Source organism: Corylus avellana, chromosome 1 (genome assembly GCF_965113065.1).
Source record: "Corylus avellana chromosome 1, dhCorAvel1.hap1.2, whole genome shotgun sequence".
Taxonomy (NCBI): Eukaryota; Viridiplantae; Streptophyta; class Magnoliopsida; order Fagales; family Betulaceae; genus Corylus; species Corylus avellana.
Genome location: NC_142490.1, coordinates 1,996,458 through 2,013,216, shown reverse-complemented (window position 1 = coordinate 2,013,216; position 16,759 = coordinate 1,996,458). Strand labels below are relative to the sequence as shown.

At 37.3% G+C, this 16,759-nt stretch overlaps 1 protein-coding gene across 1 annotated transcript; it reads left to right on the top strand.

Annotated features, from left to right (window-relative positions):
* The first annotated feature begins 567 nt into the window (after nucleotides 1-567).
* LOC132172466 (kinesin-like protein KIN-14B) lies at nucleotides 568-16,375 on the top strand. Its single transcript, XM_059583976.2, has 23 exons — nucleotides 568-949; nucleotides 1,384-1,507; nucleotides 1,846-1,932; nucleotides 2,101-2,271; nucleotides 2,409-2,515; nucleotides 3,144-3,275; nucleotides 3,399-3,577; nucleotides 4,381-4,542; nucleotides 4,968-5,059; nucleotides 5,702-5,853; nucleotides 6,528-6,701; nucleotides 9,181-9,327; nucleotides 9,519-9,704; nucleotides 10,259-10,330; nucleotides 11,231-11,286; nucleotides 11,383-11,608; nucleotides 12,348-12,539; nucleotides 12,640-12,831; nucleotides 13,040-13,390; nucleotides 13,871-13,969; nucleotides 14,886-15,026; nucleotides 15,123-15,281; nucleotides 15,665-16,375. Exons 1-23 carry the CDS (start codon nucleotides 755-757, stop codon nucleotides 16,118-16,120), a joined length of 3,852 nt encoding a protein of 1,283 aa, XP_059439959.2. The 5' UTR covers nucleotides 568-754; the 3' UTR covers nucleotides 16,121-16,375.
* The last annotated feature ends 384 nt before the right edge of the window (nucleotides 16,376-16,759 follow it).

Sequence of the window (16,759 nt, the reverse complement as noted above, 5' to 3'; positions counted from 1 at the left end):
AATTTGTTTTAAAAACATATAACTCTCATGTGTATTTTAATAAAAAAAAAAAACCGAATATATGATTTTGAAATGCATTTTCTTATTACATCTAACCATGACCAAAGAAGTAAATGGTCTTTAGAGGTTGAGATTTCTTGGAGTTGGGTCAAGCACGTTTTTGGAAATGAAAAGTGAACTGGCTATCTTTGGCCGTGGGTTGCACATGCACAATGCACCAAGATACAATGCGTAAAGTGCAAGGGAATTCCCCCTGCGAGGGATGATGGTCTACTTCGAATTTCTGGGCGGGTTTGGTTTACGTCCGCCCACATAAACACTCCTGAGTCCTGATTCCCCCAGGAGTAGGACATAACCGAAGCAAACCCAGCCTATCCCGACAGAACACGTTGCCAGCCAGCTCAGACCAGTGCAAAAACCGTATAAGAATTTCACGTGCGCGCTCACGTGCTCCGCCTTATCTAAAACCCCGTCCAAACTACACGACAGGGTACTGAGAGCGAAGCGTGAACGAATACCAGGCGCAAATACACTTGTGAGCGAAAAAGCCGAAGAGTGTCACATATTGAGAAAACGACGCCGTCTCACCACATACCACAAACCAGACCAACCCCTCCCTCCATTTAATTTAGATGAAAAAGCACACAAGCCAGTGATGAAAAGAAGGGGCATTTGGGAGCTCTCTGGTTCAAACTTAGAGGAAATCTGAGAGAGAGAAAGAGAGAGAGAGAGAGAGCTTAGGGGGTGGGTATCAATGGGGGAGCAGAGGAACCGGTGGAACTGGGAGGTGAGCGGGTTCGAGCCGAGGAAAACGACGTCGGAGGATCACAATCCTGGTGCTCCGCTGGTCCGGAGGTACTCGATCTCGGCCGCATCGGCGCTGGCCCATTCGGAGCTGACGAAGCCCTCGGTGGCCTCCAAGGTCCAGCGATTGAAGGACAAAGTTAAGGTCAGTAGCTTCTACTTTATCACTAGCATTTTCCTTTTCTTTCTTCTTTGGCTTGATATTTACTGTTTGAGTAATGTATTTTACTTGTGAGAAGCTAGTGCTTTGAATTTAATGTGGATTAGGCTAACAAGTTATACCAGTGAAGAATGTGAATAACACTTGAACAAGGTTGGTCTAAGGAGCCTAGAATGAAGTAACCGCTTGACATTTTCTCTAAGGGACACATTTGGTCTCGATTTCACTGAGCGCTTAGTTAGCGCAGGTTCAGTTATTTGAGGCAATTAATGGAAGAGTTGAGGCCTTAAAACTGGAAGTTTATTGCATAGTATTTACTTTTGGTTATATTTTGGGGTTTTAGGAATAGCAGGTGTGTATGTGGAGCATGTGATATGTTAGATGTTCTTGTTGACAGCCATATCTCATATTTTGCACAGCTTGCAAGAGAAGATTTCTTGGAGTTGAGACAAGAAGCAAATGAGCTGCAGGAATACTCAAATGCAAAACTTGATCGAGTTACACGTTATTTAGGTGTTCTTGCTGAGAAAACCCGCAAACTAGGTAAGGGTTGTATTCTGCCTTTTGGTTGTATGGTCCATGTTAAAAAATTAAGAGGATGCTATTTTCCCGGGTTCAGGGACTTAGTATTTCATTTGATATATGTGGAGTGGATGGTACGAGGCTGTTTTTCTAAATTCATGATTGGGTAATATTTTGATATGGTTACAAGGATTGATATTCCATGCAACAATTATAAACATTTTGTGGTGGACACAATGTCATCTTTGGGATACTTAATTCATGAAAGTCATGAGTGAAGTTTGGTATGCCTCACACCATCTTGTACTTTTCTTCGTAAGGTTTTTGATGTTGATTTTTTTTTTTGGTATAAATGTCAGATCAAGTTGCCCTTGAAACTGAGGCTAGAATTTCTCCTCTGATCAATGAAAAGAGAAGGTTGTTTAATGACTTGTTGACAACCAAAGGTGAGTCTTCTATGAGTTTTTCATTTGAAAAGTCTCTCTCTCTTTCTTGCTCTCTCACTCTCACCCAGGCACAGACACCCATGAACTCACATGGCACATGCCTGCATGGTGCTTCTCAGAAAGTTCTTTCAGTCCTTTTGATTAAAAACTTTAAATTCTTCATTTCAGGAAAGATAAGGGTATTTTGCCGTACAAGACCATTGTTTGAAGATGAAGGTCCCTCTGTTGTTGAATTTCCTGATGATTGCACCATCCGTGTCAATACTAGTGATGAAACCATTTCCAACCCGAAGAAGGATTTTGAATTTGATAGAGTTTACGGACCACATGTTGGACAAGGTGAGCATAACGATCATTCTTTAATTTTCTTTCTCAATTGTTACATCAGATTGTACTGTATGAAGTTACTATATATTAGTTCATACTCCGGTTGCATTTGAGCGTGTTGATTAGTATCTTTGATATTTTGTATGCAGCTGAACTGTTCAGGGATGTTCAGCCACTGGTGCAGTCAGCTTTGGATGGATATAATGTTTCTATATTTGCTTATGGACAAACCAACTCTGGAAAAACACACACAATGGTTGCTCTTTTTCTCTTTCTCTATTTATCTATCCACGTATAAATGTACTTGTTTGTGTATGAGCTCTTTTGCTCTCCATGCATGTGATGCATCCGTTATGTCAGTACATGCATATTTATACATGCATTAGAATGTGCTGTCTTGTGAGCTAATTTAAAGCGCTTCTAAGTTGGGGTGATTCTATTGTAAGATTAGATGGCTCTACTTCTTGAAGAATATTTCTTTTCCTGCCCCATTTTAATGGATTACTTGGGAAGAGAGTAAACAAGGATATGGCCCTAGATAAAAGGACCAATGCAGTTGACCCCAACTAGTTGGGTTAAGTGGATTTGAGTTTAGTTGAGTATAAGGGGTTACTTGGGAAACGTAGAGTGATTAATATTTTTCACCAACTGACCTTGACTCCTCTCCTTACGTGGTGGATTCTTCTCTTCCTCTTCCCCCTTTACTATAAAACGATCTGGAGAAACTTTTTGTACAAAATGAACTGGATCGTCCATTGATGTTAGTCCAACTTGCAGTGTGCCTATTACTAGGGGTGATTTAATGTCTCAATTTTAGCAGGCTCTTTTTATATTCAAATTTCATGATATTTGACCTACCCTGATGTGCTTTTGCAATTTTTCAGGAAGGATCTAGTCATGATCGCGGTTTATATGCTCGCTGTTTTGAGGAGTTGTTTGATCTAGCCAACTCGGATTCAACTTCCACTTCACGATTCAAATTCTCTGTTACAGTTTTTGAGCTCTACAATGAACAGGTTATTTTTCTGTCCTCACTTATCTGTGGTAATAATTTTCTGTTTTCTGATTTTTGTTAGATGACAGTTTTGACACAGCACCATCATTATGTTTTGATCTAGACCCATTTACTGTCCTTCTAGGTCAGGGATTTGCTTTCCGAATCAGGGAGCAGTTTACAAAAAGTCCGAATGGGATCACCAGAGTCTTTTGTAGAACTTGTGCAGGAAAAAGTTGATAACCCATTGGAATTCTCTAAAGTCTTGAAAGCTGCTTTTCAGGGCCGGGGGAAAGATATATCAAAGTTTAATGTTTCTCACCTGTATGGTCTTAGATCTGTTCTGTAAAAATGTTTTACGTTTAGTCTATTTTGTCTTTGTTGTGAGTGTTATAATAGTTTTTTATTATATTATAGTTATGCATTGAGCTAATATAATTTTGGAAGAGTAAAAGTAAGCCCTCTTCTGCTTTTGGAAATGGAGTACTTTCAGATTCTGTAATTAGACTATGAGGTTTTCATGTGATAGAATTATCCAATAAGTTAAGATGTATTGTAGTCATTCCTGAATTGCCTCTTCAGTATGGTTTGTGCTCTATAACAGTGAATGTCTACTGTCTAGTAAATTCTAGTAGCCTTTTGCATCTTTGCCAAATCAGTTTAAAGAAATTTTTTAACCTGCTCTTGAATATCTCATTTGAATACTTGGAAAAAGATTCTTCAAAGTCTGTAATTTATAGATTTGCACCATTTTGCACTTTCTAATTAATTTTTACTTAATAAAAAGAAAAAAGAAAAAAAGTTAGTATTGAAGTTTTAGGAGGTAGCTCACTGGATAGGAGTTTCTCTGCTGAAACTTGAAACAGGAGATGTTTTCATCTTCTGTTGCTACTCTCAAGGGCAAACAAGGAAGTTTAAAAGATTTTAAGCTTTATTTGGATTTTCCCAAAAGTTTAACTTGGTGTTCTTTTCAAAGGACAATATAACTTGTCAATTTCAGAGAGGGAAAAATATAATATAGCCAAAGGTTCCAGTTATTATATTTGTGTGTTTGAATGTGTATATCATTTACGTTACTTGATGCTGTTATCTTATTCATCTATGAGCATTTCTTGTCTCATTGTCAGGACCATCACAATACATATATATTATAACAATTTGATCACTGGAGAGAACTCGTACAGCAAGCTCTCTCTTGTAGACACGGCTGGAAGTGAAGGTTCAATTGAGGAAGATGATAGTGGGGAGCATGTGACGGACCTGCTGCATGTTATGAAATCACTTTCAGCGTATGTCATGTTAGATAACCTCATATTTTTTGCCATGTAGCAATCTCTGAACTTGGATTTGCTGCTTGCTTATTAGAAATAATATGCATGTCTCTCCTTGGGATTACCAGTCGTTGCACTTACCATTGGTTTTGATCCAAATGTTTTCCATTCAATAAGAACTTAAATAAATATACGTAAACATATGTTCTCTCAGTTTTTTTTTTTTCTTCTTTTTCTTCTGGTGTGGTTGTTGCTTGGTTAGTTAACCAGGACTCACATTCATTTAATGTTGGATTTTTCTAGGTGTGGTGGGTGAGGTAGGAGGGGATTTTTTATCTGATTCTTTTGTATATATATTATAGCAGCTATAATCTCATAATGCAGAATTGTCATCATTCGCTCGGTCCATTCTCTTCTTACTGCGTTTTCTGTTGAATGCGTAGGTTGGGCGATGTTTTGTCGTCTTTGACTTCAAAGAAGGATGTGGTTCCTTACGAAAATTCAATGCTCACTCAGATACTTGGAGACTCACTAGGTATTCAATTTCCTTCTTGTGTTTATGGTGGCAGTTGTTATGATCATAGAGTTGTAAGAGCAACAAAAGTGAGTTTCCTGAGTAATGGTAACAATAGCAAATTTTTTCTACTGTGCCCTACTTACGGGGCTTTATTGCTCTTTGTTGTTTTCCTATGTATAGGCGCACTCAATTGATGCTGAGATGCTTAGTATACTAGTCTTACGAGAGTGTGTTATCTGATGGTAGCTTCGCTGAAGGAATGCCTAGTTGGCATTATAGCATGTTTGGTTTTCGAATGATATAAGGCCCATTTCTAACATGGACTATTCTTTGGCTCCATTCAAGCTAATTTTCTAGTGCTTTGACCCCTGTATAGAATCTTACTTCCCCTCTATTTCAGTGGTAAAATAAAAAAAATTTATAGTTGTCATAAAGGTACCATTTTCTTCCAACATGTCGAAGCCAACATCTAGAATTTAATTAGGAAAACTCTACCACCCTGGCTGTATTTCTTCTCTTTTCCCCTTCTAATCATCTTGGATATAAGTATCCTTAATTTTGGTATTGTGCTGAGTTTGTTGCTTTTAATTTTCTTTCTTGAATAAGAATTAATTGGCAAACCATCTCCTGTTGCCTTTTAAAATTTTATTCTTTCTGTAGGTGGAAGTTCGAAAACTTTGATGATTGTTAACGTATGTCCAAATGTAAAGAATCTGTCTGAGACATTATCATCTCTGAATTTCTCTGCCAGAGCCCGAAATTCCGTGCTAAGCCTTGGAAATCGAGATACAATTAAGAAATGGAGAGATGTTGTAAGTTCCTACTGTTTTCTTACAAAAAGAAGTGATAAAGTTTATCCTTTGCTTCTATCAACTTGTGTATTCTGTAGAGAGCTACTTCATAGCAGTAGTTTTGATTTAATGATATACTCCACTTTTTGGTGATAACAGTAGGGTCTGAACGGTAGAGGGGACATGAACTCCTACATGATCACTCAATGAAATCTTTTGAATACTGCTGTGTGGCAAGGACCCTGAAAAATGTTCCAAAGAGAAAATATTGAAAAAAAACAAAATGGTGAAGCTTCTTATTTTGCAATTGTACCTGATAATTTGAGGACCCAAAATAAACGTACCGAGTCCAACTATATTAATTTATTCTTTTTTTTTTTTTTTGGGGGGGGTGGGGGTGGGGGTGGGGAGGACCCTAAGAAAGAGGTGCCACGGAAATATTATGTAAAGATGATAATGGAGAAGCAGCTGTTCTTCAGTTTAAGCTAGTAGCTGATTCGAGTATTCTGTTTCTCCACTGAATAAAGTTCTTAAAGTCCACAAAACATAATCATTTCTGCATTTTTGCTCACTGTACTTGCCAAGTTTTGTCTGGCTACCGTTCATGTAAGCACAACTATGAAGTGCTTAGTGGAAAAGAGCACAATTGTGACACATTTTCTTCTCTGACATGTATTTTGTGATGGTTGTTGTAGGCAAATGATGCACGTAAAGAGTTGTATGAAAAGGGAAAGGAGATCGAAGATCTGAAACAAGAGGTTTTGGGACTGAAACAATCTCTTAAAGATGCAAATGATCAGTCTGTCCTACTCTTTAACGAAGTTCAAAAGGCGTGGAAAGTTTCTTTTACACTCCACTCAGATCTAAAGGTTTTGTAACTTCCATGAGTTTGGTATAGTTTTCCAATTCCATAATGAGTTATATGTTCACATGGATTTTTTTGACATTTCCCCCCATCTTAACTGATTAAATCTTGTTTAGTGATTAGCCTATAATATCATTCCTTTCACTTTATTGTGATGAAAGTGCTAGTTATTTGGTGGAAGATCTGCATTAAATTGAATCAAGTTTTCAGGCAATTGATCTTTTATTTGGTGGTCTCTAACTCGAAAAGTAAATGCTTGAGATTGAGAAGCTTTTGGGCTCGTAAAACTCACTAGGATAAGCAGTATTATTGAACCAGACACTTATTATTGTTATTGGAGTATATAAAGTCATACTCTATAAAGATAGAGGTTTAATATAGATCAATCTACAATATGTATCTTCATAGATATCGGAGACGAGAGGTACCCTTGAGGCTATGTCCTGTAGAAAGTTGGACAAACATAGGCGGCTTCCCTGGTTTGTGAGGGGGGGTGGGGTGGGGGACACCTAAGAAATAGCAAGCACTAATGCTAACTGTAAAGAAAATAGAATATATATATATTCTATTTTCTTTACAGTTAGCATTAGTGCTTGCTATTTCTTAGATATATATATATATAGAAACAGAAGTGGTATAGGGAATAACCAATTTTGAAAGCACGCCTCTCAAGAAAGAAGACTTGATAAGGTGAGTTGGTCATGCTATACTTTGAAAAGCTTTTCTATTTTGTTATAGTCCAATACTCCACATCAACACTTTCCATGCTACCATTCTTTCAGCAAAATTCACATATAACCATCATAAACCATAAAGACCCCGAACAACATAGTGAGACATGGTCTACATACTCATTCCTTTTACACATGCACCAATCAATCTCCAATCATTCTCATTTGATCAAATTGGCCCCTTGAGGATTTTCTGGAGAGCTGCTCTACAAAGACCTTGGTCGAAGCCCGAGTTCACCAAATTTTGTTCCAATGAACATTTTGTCTGTGTTGGGCCATCGAGTGCCTTCTCATAAGAACTAACCTCAAATCTTTAGTAGTAATGTGATGCCAATTTCATGTCTCCTCTCCAACCCCCACTTCCTCAGCCCCCTACAAAGCTCAGAAGAAACCAACACGGAATTTGCCTTTCACTTTTGTAGAGGTCCTTGAAAAATTAGGATACCTATGCAAAACTCCTGCAGACCAACCCATGTAATTTGCCACTATAATGTCATCCTCTACCATGTAAATGGATTTGGAAACTACACTCTCAAATGTGTCTTTGTTCGCTACTCATCATGTCCGAAATGAACCTTGCTACCGACCTCCATTGCAAAGAAGGTAAAACCTCTTCGATCCACAATCACTTTTTAGCTTCACCCTTATGGGGAACCGACTATTGTGCAATCTTTTTTATTTGATAGGTAATCAAAGTGCTTTATATAAAAAGCGTAAGGCGCCCCTAAGTACACTGGAAGTATACAAAAAGACACCAAGCAAAAGAAAAAAAAAAAAAAAACAAAAACAAAAGAAGACCCAAAACCCACAAAGCAACCAAAAACAGACATGGAACCCAAAACCCAGCAACCCAAAAACCCAGTGAACTGACCAAGACCCACAAAACAAACCCAACGCCACGCCAAAGAAGACCTGCACCCTCTTGCCTTTACTGCTACCGGAACCCTCATAATTGATAGAACTCTCTAAGTTCTTCAATTCGCTCCTTCCTTTTGACTTAGAAGCATAGACCGACTTCGATGATTCTCCCACCTCCAAGAGAGGTGGAACCACCCCCTGCCTAAACAGGGGAGGGGGATCACGAGACGAACCTGCCAAAACCTGAGAAAGAGCAATGACTTCATCCACACTGCTCTTTTGGACAACCTCTGGAGGTGACTCGCACGAGATCCAATCCAAGGGCATAGTAGGGGGAAAATCACCCAAGGGAAAAGGATAATCATCTTCCTCCTCATGGTTAAGATTTATCTTGTTTTCTGCAAGTATAGGATGTTAAGATATTAGAAACTCTTACTTTTTATTTTTTAATGTATATCATGTAATATGAGTGAACTTTTAAGTTTGAGTGGTACTTATTTGGTAATTTTTTTTTTTTTTGATAAATAATTCATGTTATTGACGAGTGCAAAGGGACTCAACTCTAGTACACATGATGTGTACAAAGAAAATCCTCCTTACATGGTAAAAGAAGAACAAAAATCCACTTTAGAAAAGTTAGAAAATTGAGAGATATTTAAATGATTGGTAATTTCAAAATTTTTAGTAGCTTCTTAAGTGAAGTTTTTTATACTCTTAACTTGCCAATAGTTTTCCGTTCAATTTATTTCTTTACTGAAGGTTACATTAGTGATTAATTAATCAGCTCAACAGCGTAGTCTGCCTTTCAAATTGGTCTTTTACTGTCAAGATAGATCATATTGCCTGTTAAGGTAAGCACATGGTTAAGCTGTTTCATTATCTTGTTTGATGCAGTCAGAGAATATTTTGCTGGTGGATAAACATAAGATTGAGAAGGAGCAAAATGCTCAGCTTAGAAATCAAGTTGCTCAACTGTTACAGTTGGAGCAAGATCAAAGAATGCAGATACAACAGCGAGACATGACAATTCAGACTTTCCAGGTTGGTACTATATATATATATGTGTGTGTGTGTGTGACTTATAAAAGCTTTGTCATATAACTGAATTGGTTAATGATGAAATTTCACTGACATAGGAAACTTACAATATGTATATGTCATCCTAATCAAGAATTTGTCTTTACATGTTTGCATCTCTAAATTATTTTCTTTTAATCACCGTTCTGATGTAGGCCAAAATTAAAAGCATTGAATCACAACTCAATGAAGCTCTTCATTCCGCTGAAACCAGATCAACTGGCTCAGAAGGACCTGGAGTTTTGTCTCCGAAGGCAACTGGGGATGGCCTAGATTCTTCAGCAGTGACAGTGACCAAGAAGCTTGAAGAGGAACTCAAAAAACGTGATGCGCTGATTGAGGTCTGTTATGCTTAAGAGTCTGACATGTATTATCATTCAAATGGTTGGCTAACTTGCTTCTTATTCTTTGTGGATCTTATTCTTAAGTGTGAGGGGCCTCACAGAACTGTTTTGGCCAATTGTCCCTCTTGTCCTCTGAGCTCTCTCACCATTATCATGTCAACAATATTGCTCTCTCTCTCTCTTGCTTCCCATGACAGAAATTAGGACACACTATATATATAGAGAGTTTTCAAAATTGTGGAAATGCTTGTTTCTATGTGTTGAATTGCAATTAGATACTTCGGATATTATTGCTCAGAATAATTTTTATAAATTATATTTGATCTCATTCAAATGGATGTGTTCCTAGGATCATTGTAGGATGCTGAGTGTCTCCATCTTTCACCGTAGCCAATATTGAAATATGTACTCACAACCTCACTTGTTACTTTTGGTTTTGTAGCGATAACCTATGTTTAAACCCATTTTTCCAGTCCCTAAAAAATTTAAGCCATCTTGCTCCTTGAATAAAATTATGTTCTAATAGCATGATTTATATGCTGTTGTTGCAGAGATTGCATGAAGAAAATGAGAAATTATTTGATAGATTAACAGAAAAAGCATCTTTGATTGGATCGGCTCAGGTAGATATTCTCCCACTCAGATTAGAATAAATGTTTGTTCTAACAATATAATTATTTATATTGCAAATAATTATTTTTTATGGTATATGCATGTTTTGACAAATCTACGCAAGCTTAACATTCAAAGTTACGTGTAAATGCTTTCCACTTCAATTGGAAATTGGCTCATACAACTTGGTGTTTACATGGGATACAGGCAAATTTGATGTAAAAAAATTAGGCAAAGCTATAGAAAATACTCCAAATAGGCATAAAATGGTCTGGTGGCAGTTAGAGTAGAAACTCTATCCACTTGAGCTAGTGGAAGTTAACCACCACATGATATTGGAATATTCTTAAACTCATAGGTGGTTGATTCTTTAGACTGAAACTAGAGGGGCCCAATTGAAGCTCGTGTTCAAACTGGCCTGGGCATGAGTTAGTGTGAATTTACATTTAAATCAATTAATAGGGTCGTTGTTGTTGTTTTTTTTTTTTTTTAAAGTAGAAGTCTTGTGCTTTGAGATCTTTAGACTCTAAGATAATGATAAGGTAATTACCTTCTCAATGACAGTATCACCGCCAATGGGACAACAAAAATACATCCTGCTTTTCCAAATTAATAACCTTATGTTCCTTGTTGTCACAGTTTTTAGCCTAGAGATATCTCTATGAAGAAAAAGAAAATTTTGTACCTTGAGAAACCCTTTAAATTTCTTGGTAATTGTATATGGTTGTAAATATATGTTCTACCTGATGCTTTGACATGGTTGTGGTAGGGATTTTCGCTAATTATATTTCTCTCTTTATGATGTTACCATGCACTAGAAGTGACGATATAGATTTATTTTGTTGCGTTGTGCTGAGTGGTCGATATCGGTGGTGGTTCCATATTCTTAATTTCTTTTACTTTCTTTTCAGGCATCAAGTCCATTATCCAGAGGAATGGTGAATGTTCAGCATCGGGACCAGGGGAGGTATAATTTTATTTCTATAGTGATATTAGTTATTGTTTTGTGTTTTTTTTTCTTCATATCTTCTTATTGAATTTCTCTGTGATTGTCTTTAAACAGGATTGATGATAGTAACTATAACAAAGGACGTTCTATGGATGTCATTCCTTTGCCATTGGCAGCAGATAAGACTGATGGGACAGTTGCTTTGGTAAAATCGGGCTCTGATAAAGCTAAAACAACCCCAGCAGGAGAGTATCTTACTGCTGCCTTGAATGACTTTGATCCTGAACAATATGACAGCCTTGCTGCCATTTCAGATGGGGCAAACAAGCTTTTGATGCTGGTATACTTAGCTAATCTGTCTGCATTCCAATCTGGATTGTTTACTGTCACATTATGATTAATTTGCTGATCATGTGTCTGCCATTTCAAAATGGGGAAGAAGGGCCCTTCCAACATTTTACCTTGCGCATACATATGATAATAGGGAAAGTAAAATAACAATGGTGTTTCTTTCATGACAAGCCTTACATTTATATTCTTAATCCTTGATTAAGAATCTTTCTTTTCCCCATGGGAAGCTCATGGAATTTTCAACAATATGAGTCATCATAATACCACACTTTTATTTCTATAAAGTGTAGTAGCAATTTTTATTTTTTTTTGGTGACAGAAATTCATAATGATTAATTTCTTTAAGAATGCATATTTTCTTGTAGACGCACAGTATTGTTGTAACTTTCTCAGCTATATTTGACACTAGATTGTGTATAACTTATATGCAAAATAACTTCACCAGCAATGCTCCATGCTAGAGATGCCATTGGGCAGCTGCTTATAATTTGACAATGCACAATCATTCTTTCTGGTTTTCCAAAATTTCTTTTGGTGGGGTGTATGGATTGAACACTGATTATCCAGGTTTGATATTTCAGAATGATTTCAAAATATGTGCGATATGGATATTATATCTATCTTTGGTTCATCATGCATTCCTGTTGGAGTCCTATTTTCTGTTGACACTGAGTCCTTGTATCCAGAGAAAGAATGAAAGGTATAAATATCCAATCTTAATTTTGCAGGTTTTGGCTGCAGTGATTAAAGCAGGTGCCTCTAGAGAGCATGAAATACTTGCTGAAATTAGAGATGCTGTTTTCTCTTTCATCCGTAAAATGGAACCGAAGAGGGTCATGGATACCATGCTTGTTTCTCGTGTTAGAATTTTGTATATTAGATCTTTGCTTGCTAGATCACCAGAACTGCAGTCCATTAAGGTATTGGAAGTTTAGTTTTCTACTTTTCCCTCGAAGTATTTTCTTTTTCCTTTTCTGGTTTTTACAGAGTGTAGTGTGAATCCATTCTTTTGGTTTGCAGGTTTCTCCTGTTGAGTGGTTTTTAGAAAAGGCTAATGTTGGACGCAGTCGGAGCTCCAGCCGGAGCAGCAGCCCCGGAAGATCCCCTGTGCGCTATGTTGATGAGCAGATCCACGGCTTTAAAGTGAATCTAAAACCGGAAAGGAGGTCCAAGTTCTCATCAGTTGTTCTAAAAATACGAGGGATTGATCAGGTTGCTGCTATTTGTCTTTTTTTTTGTTTATTCATTTGGTTATTAATTGTAGCTATGAAGGTAAACATACTTTCCCCCACCTGAACTCAGACACACTCATGCATGTGCACAATTATCCTCTATAAATGTGGTCATTCTAAGATATATCTGCATATTGCAAATGGTTTATTTAGATTTGTTATGTATGACTAAAAAGTCAAATGTACAGGATAGTTGGAGGCAGCAGGTAACTGGTGGAAAGCTTAGGGAAATACAGGAGGAAGCCAAAAGTTTTGCAATTGGAAACAAAGCTCTTGCTGCTCTCTTTGTCCATACTCCAGCGGGTGAGCTGCAGCGCCAAATTAGATCCTGGCTGGCAGAGAACTTTGAATTTCTGTCTGTTACTGGAGATGATTCATCAGGAGGGGCAACTGGTCAGTTGGAGCTTCTTTCAACAGCAATTATGGATGGTTGGATGGCTGGACTTGGTGCTGCACTGCCTCCCAGTACTGATGCTCTGGGACAGCTTTTGTTCGAGTATGCAAAGCGGGTCTACGCTTCTCAATTGCAGCACTTGAAGGTATGATTGGGTCTTAGGTGAAACCTATTCTCGGATAGCACTTCTGATAATGTTAATTCTTTATAAAGTGAATGTGGTGATATTTGCACCTGCAACTATTGGCAATGGCTTGATATAAAATCTTTTATGCATCTATCTGCATCATCACTTGTGTGCATTTTCTTTTCTCCCCACCGTTCTTCCCCTCCCCCCTCTTTCCCTGATGAAAGTGGGATCTGACACTAGGCATCTCCATCAACGCCTTTGCATCCTCTTTTGCTACAATAGGGGTCCTTGCCTCGGTGCTCGGTCTTTTTATGACTGCATCTGTATTGTCAATTATGTCTATTCCTATTTTTATGTTGCTGCTGGAATTGGCATATATTTAGTTATTCTCCTTATTCTTCTTTATAAATGAAGGTGTTCTAGTTCTCGCACTAGAGGATGTCTTGATTCTCTCAATCCATTAGATATTTTCCTATTATCTCATTCTTTTATCAGGATATTGCTGGTACCTTGGCAACAGAAGAGGCAGAAGATGCAGCACAAGTGGCTAAGCTGCGTTCGGCTCTAGAGTCTGTTGATCACAAAAGAAGAAAGGTAGTCATATTTATTGAAATGTAACCTTTTTGTGCATCTCTATAAATGTCTTATAACCAAAAGTTCAATAATATATCTTTTTTCAATATCCAGGTTACACCGGTGTTATTGAGTTTTCTGGACTTATTAGTATAATTTTGATTTATACATCAGAAAGGGAAGATAAATCCCAGTTAGAAAGTATGGATCCAATTCTACTAAACTATATAGGTTAAAACCAAAGGCAATTTTTTTGTTTATGCAGTGTTTATGATTTTACCATGTCTAGTGCTTTTTATTCTCTACTTTTCATATTGTGGTGTTTTTGAGTGCCTGACTATATATATAAAATTTAATTTATTAAAAAGTGCAGAGGCGTGCAACCCAAGTACATAGGGGGAATACAAGAGAGATACCCAACTAGGGAGAAGAACACGAACCCAAAAACTCTAGGAAATTAGAAAATAGAATCCACTTCATATCTTCTAGTGGAGTTTCTTTTGTTGACCACTTGATCATAACATTTCAAATTTTAGGTCTTCAATGGATCGATAGCATTCCTGTCACTGCACTTGTTAAATCATGAAATTTTCTGCTTTCAGTTGCTCATTTTGTTAGACAAATTATATCTTTTGTTGTTCTTCATCTAGGTCAAAGGAAGAAGTTGTGTCTGCCTTGGCTTTTTATCCAAGTCTAAAGGGGTTACATGTCTTGTATTTGGCAGGAGATTTAGTAAGCCTATCATTGTGGATGGGCTATAAATTCTATCCTCGGCCTATCCCTCTGCAGATTTATGTTACCGAATATAGTTACCCCAGCATATATGCATTTTGGGACAGGACAAATATTTTAGCTAATACTTTAACTATATTTTGTTCTTGAATCAAATTTCCAATGGGCATGTCGTGATGTCATTTCTTTGGGGCTTTATAATCAGCTTTTGCAACAAATGAGGAGTGATGTAGCCTTATTAACATTGGAAGATGGTGCTTCGCCTATTCAGAATCCTTCTACTGCAGCTGAAGATGCACGATTAGCATCTCTCATTTCCCTAGATGGCATATTGAAGCAAATAAAGGTTTTTTAACCTTTCTCAAAACTAGTTTTTTAATTTACTTGATAATTGAGTTAGTTGGAGCGGAAACAAGCAACATCATAAACATATATTGACCAGGATATAATGAGGCAATCCTCTGTTAGCACCTTGGGCAAAAGTAAGAAGAAAGCAATGCTTGCATCTTTAGATGAACTTATGGAACGGATGCCTTCCCTTCTTGATATTGATCATCCATGTGCTCAGAGGCAAATTGCTGATGCTCGTCGTGTGATTGAGGTATGTAAAACTTGTTGCATTTTATGGAAGGAAACTTTTTGTTTAATTCTTGCTTCCTGTTTGTTGGGTAGAGGAATCACATGGGTTGTAGTTCTGTCCGCTAGTCTATGCTTTACTGGCAGACTTGGCTACAATCGTGGGTATGAGAAGATTTTTTAGAGAAAAAAGTTTGCCTTATAAATTTCTCAGGACTGTTTTAGTTACAGTTGAGAAAACTGGCATATCTTCGATACACGATAATGTTGTCATATCTTTTGCCTTTTGCGTGTCTTTAGTAATGCACTTGATGCATTGGGCTTTTGTCTGAGACTGCACTTAATAATTTTTAATTTTTCTTTTTCCATCACTCATCTATGATTTGAATTTGCCCTACACTGCTGCAGTCAATTCCCGAAGAAGATGACCCCCCTCAAGAGACAGCACATACTCACAAACCATCTGCAGATTTGGGATCTGGTACTGAAACCGATGTGGCTCAGTGGAATGTCTTGCAGTTTAACACCGGCTCAACAACCCCATTTATAATCAAGTGTGGCGCAAACTCGAATTCAGAACTGGTTATTAAAGCAGATGCTCGGGTTCAGGAACCGAAAGGTGGCGAGATAGTACGAGTCGTTCCTAGACCATCCGTTTTGGAAAATAAGAGCTTGGAAGAGATTAAACAAGAGTTCTCCCAACTCCCTGAGGCTCTCAGCCTGCTTTCCCTAGCAAGGACTACAGATGGAACTCGAGCTCGTTATTCTAGACTATACAGAACGTTGGCCATGAAAGTTCCATCGCTGAGGGATCTAGTTGGTGAGCTTGAAAAGGGGGGAGTACTGAAAGATGTAAGGTCATGAATGCAGAATTGTGTTTGTGAAATTATTTTCTCCCGTTGTTAGATGATTGTCTTGGGCGAGGTCTGTGTTTATATCATTTTGAGGGGTTTGTCGAAACAGTTTGGCATTGTATAATTTATTGTGTGCTTTGCGACTGTTATCGCCACAGTGAGCATTGTATGCACGTTAGTCGTTACATATCCACGAGTCGATCTGTGAACCACTGTTGATATTTCTAGCAATTTTGTGTAAATTATTGAAGCTTCTTTTGCGATATATCGACTCTTTCAATACTTTTGATAGTCTAAATAACGGTATTAGCAAAAGACAAGGGCTCATAAGGAACAAAATTCTCCAGATTTTTAAGAGAATTTTACTGCACAGTTTTTTAAAGTTATCTATTGTACTTGAATTAAATGATTTGAATTATAGTGTTTTAGTGTACTTAAATTATTTAAATTTATATTTCATCTACGAGTAGGCAAAAGTTGGCAGGTGTATTGGCGTCAAGAAATGTCCCTTTCCGAGAAGAAGTATATTTAAAAAAATTACTTAAGTGGGTTATTGAGTTTATTTCTATTTTTAAATAATTTTTGACAACGTTTTTCTCTAATTTTTTTTTAATGAATTTATTAAACTTTAGAGTAAATATTTTTTGCG

Excerpts from the sequence above, each read along its gene's own strand:
- LOC132172466 (XM_059583976.2), top strand. The coding sequence starts at position 755 with ATGGGGGAGCAGAGGAACCGGTGGAACTGGGAGGTGAGCGGGTTCGAG. Across the intron at positions 1,508-1,845 it reads TGAGAAAACCCGCAAACTAG|ATCAAGTTGCCCTTGAAACT; the intron begins GTAAGGGTTGTA and ends TATAAATGTCAG. Across the intron at positions 12,832-13,039 it reads AAATACGAGGGATTGATCAG|GATAGTTGGAGGCAGCAGGT; the intron begins GTTGCTGCTATT and ends TCAAATGTACAG.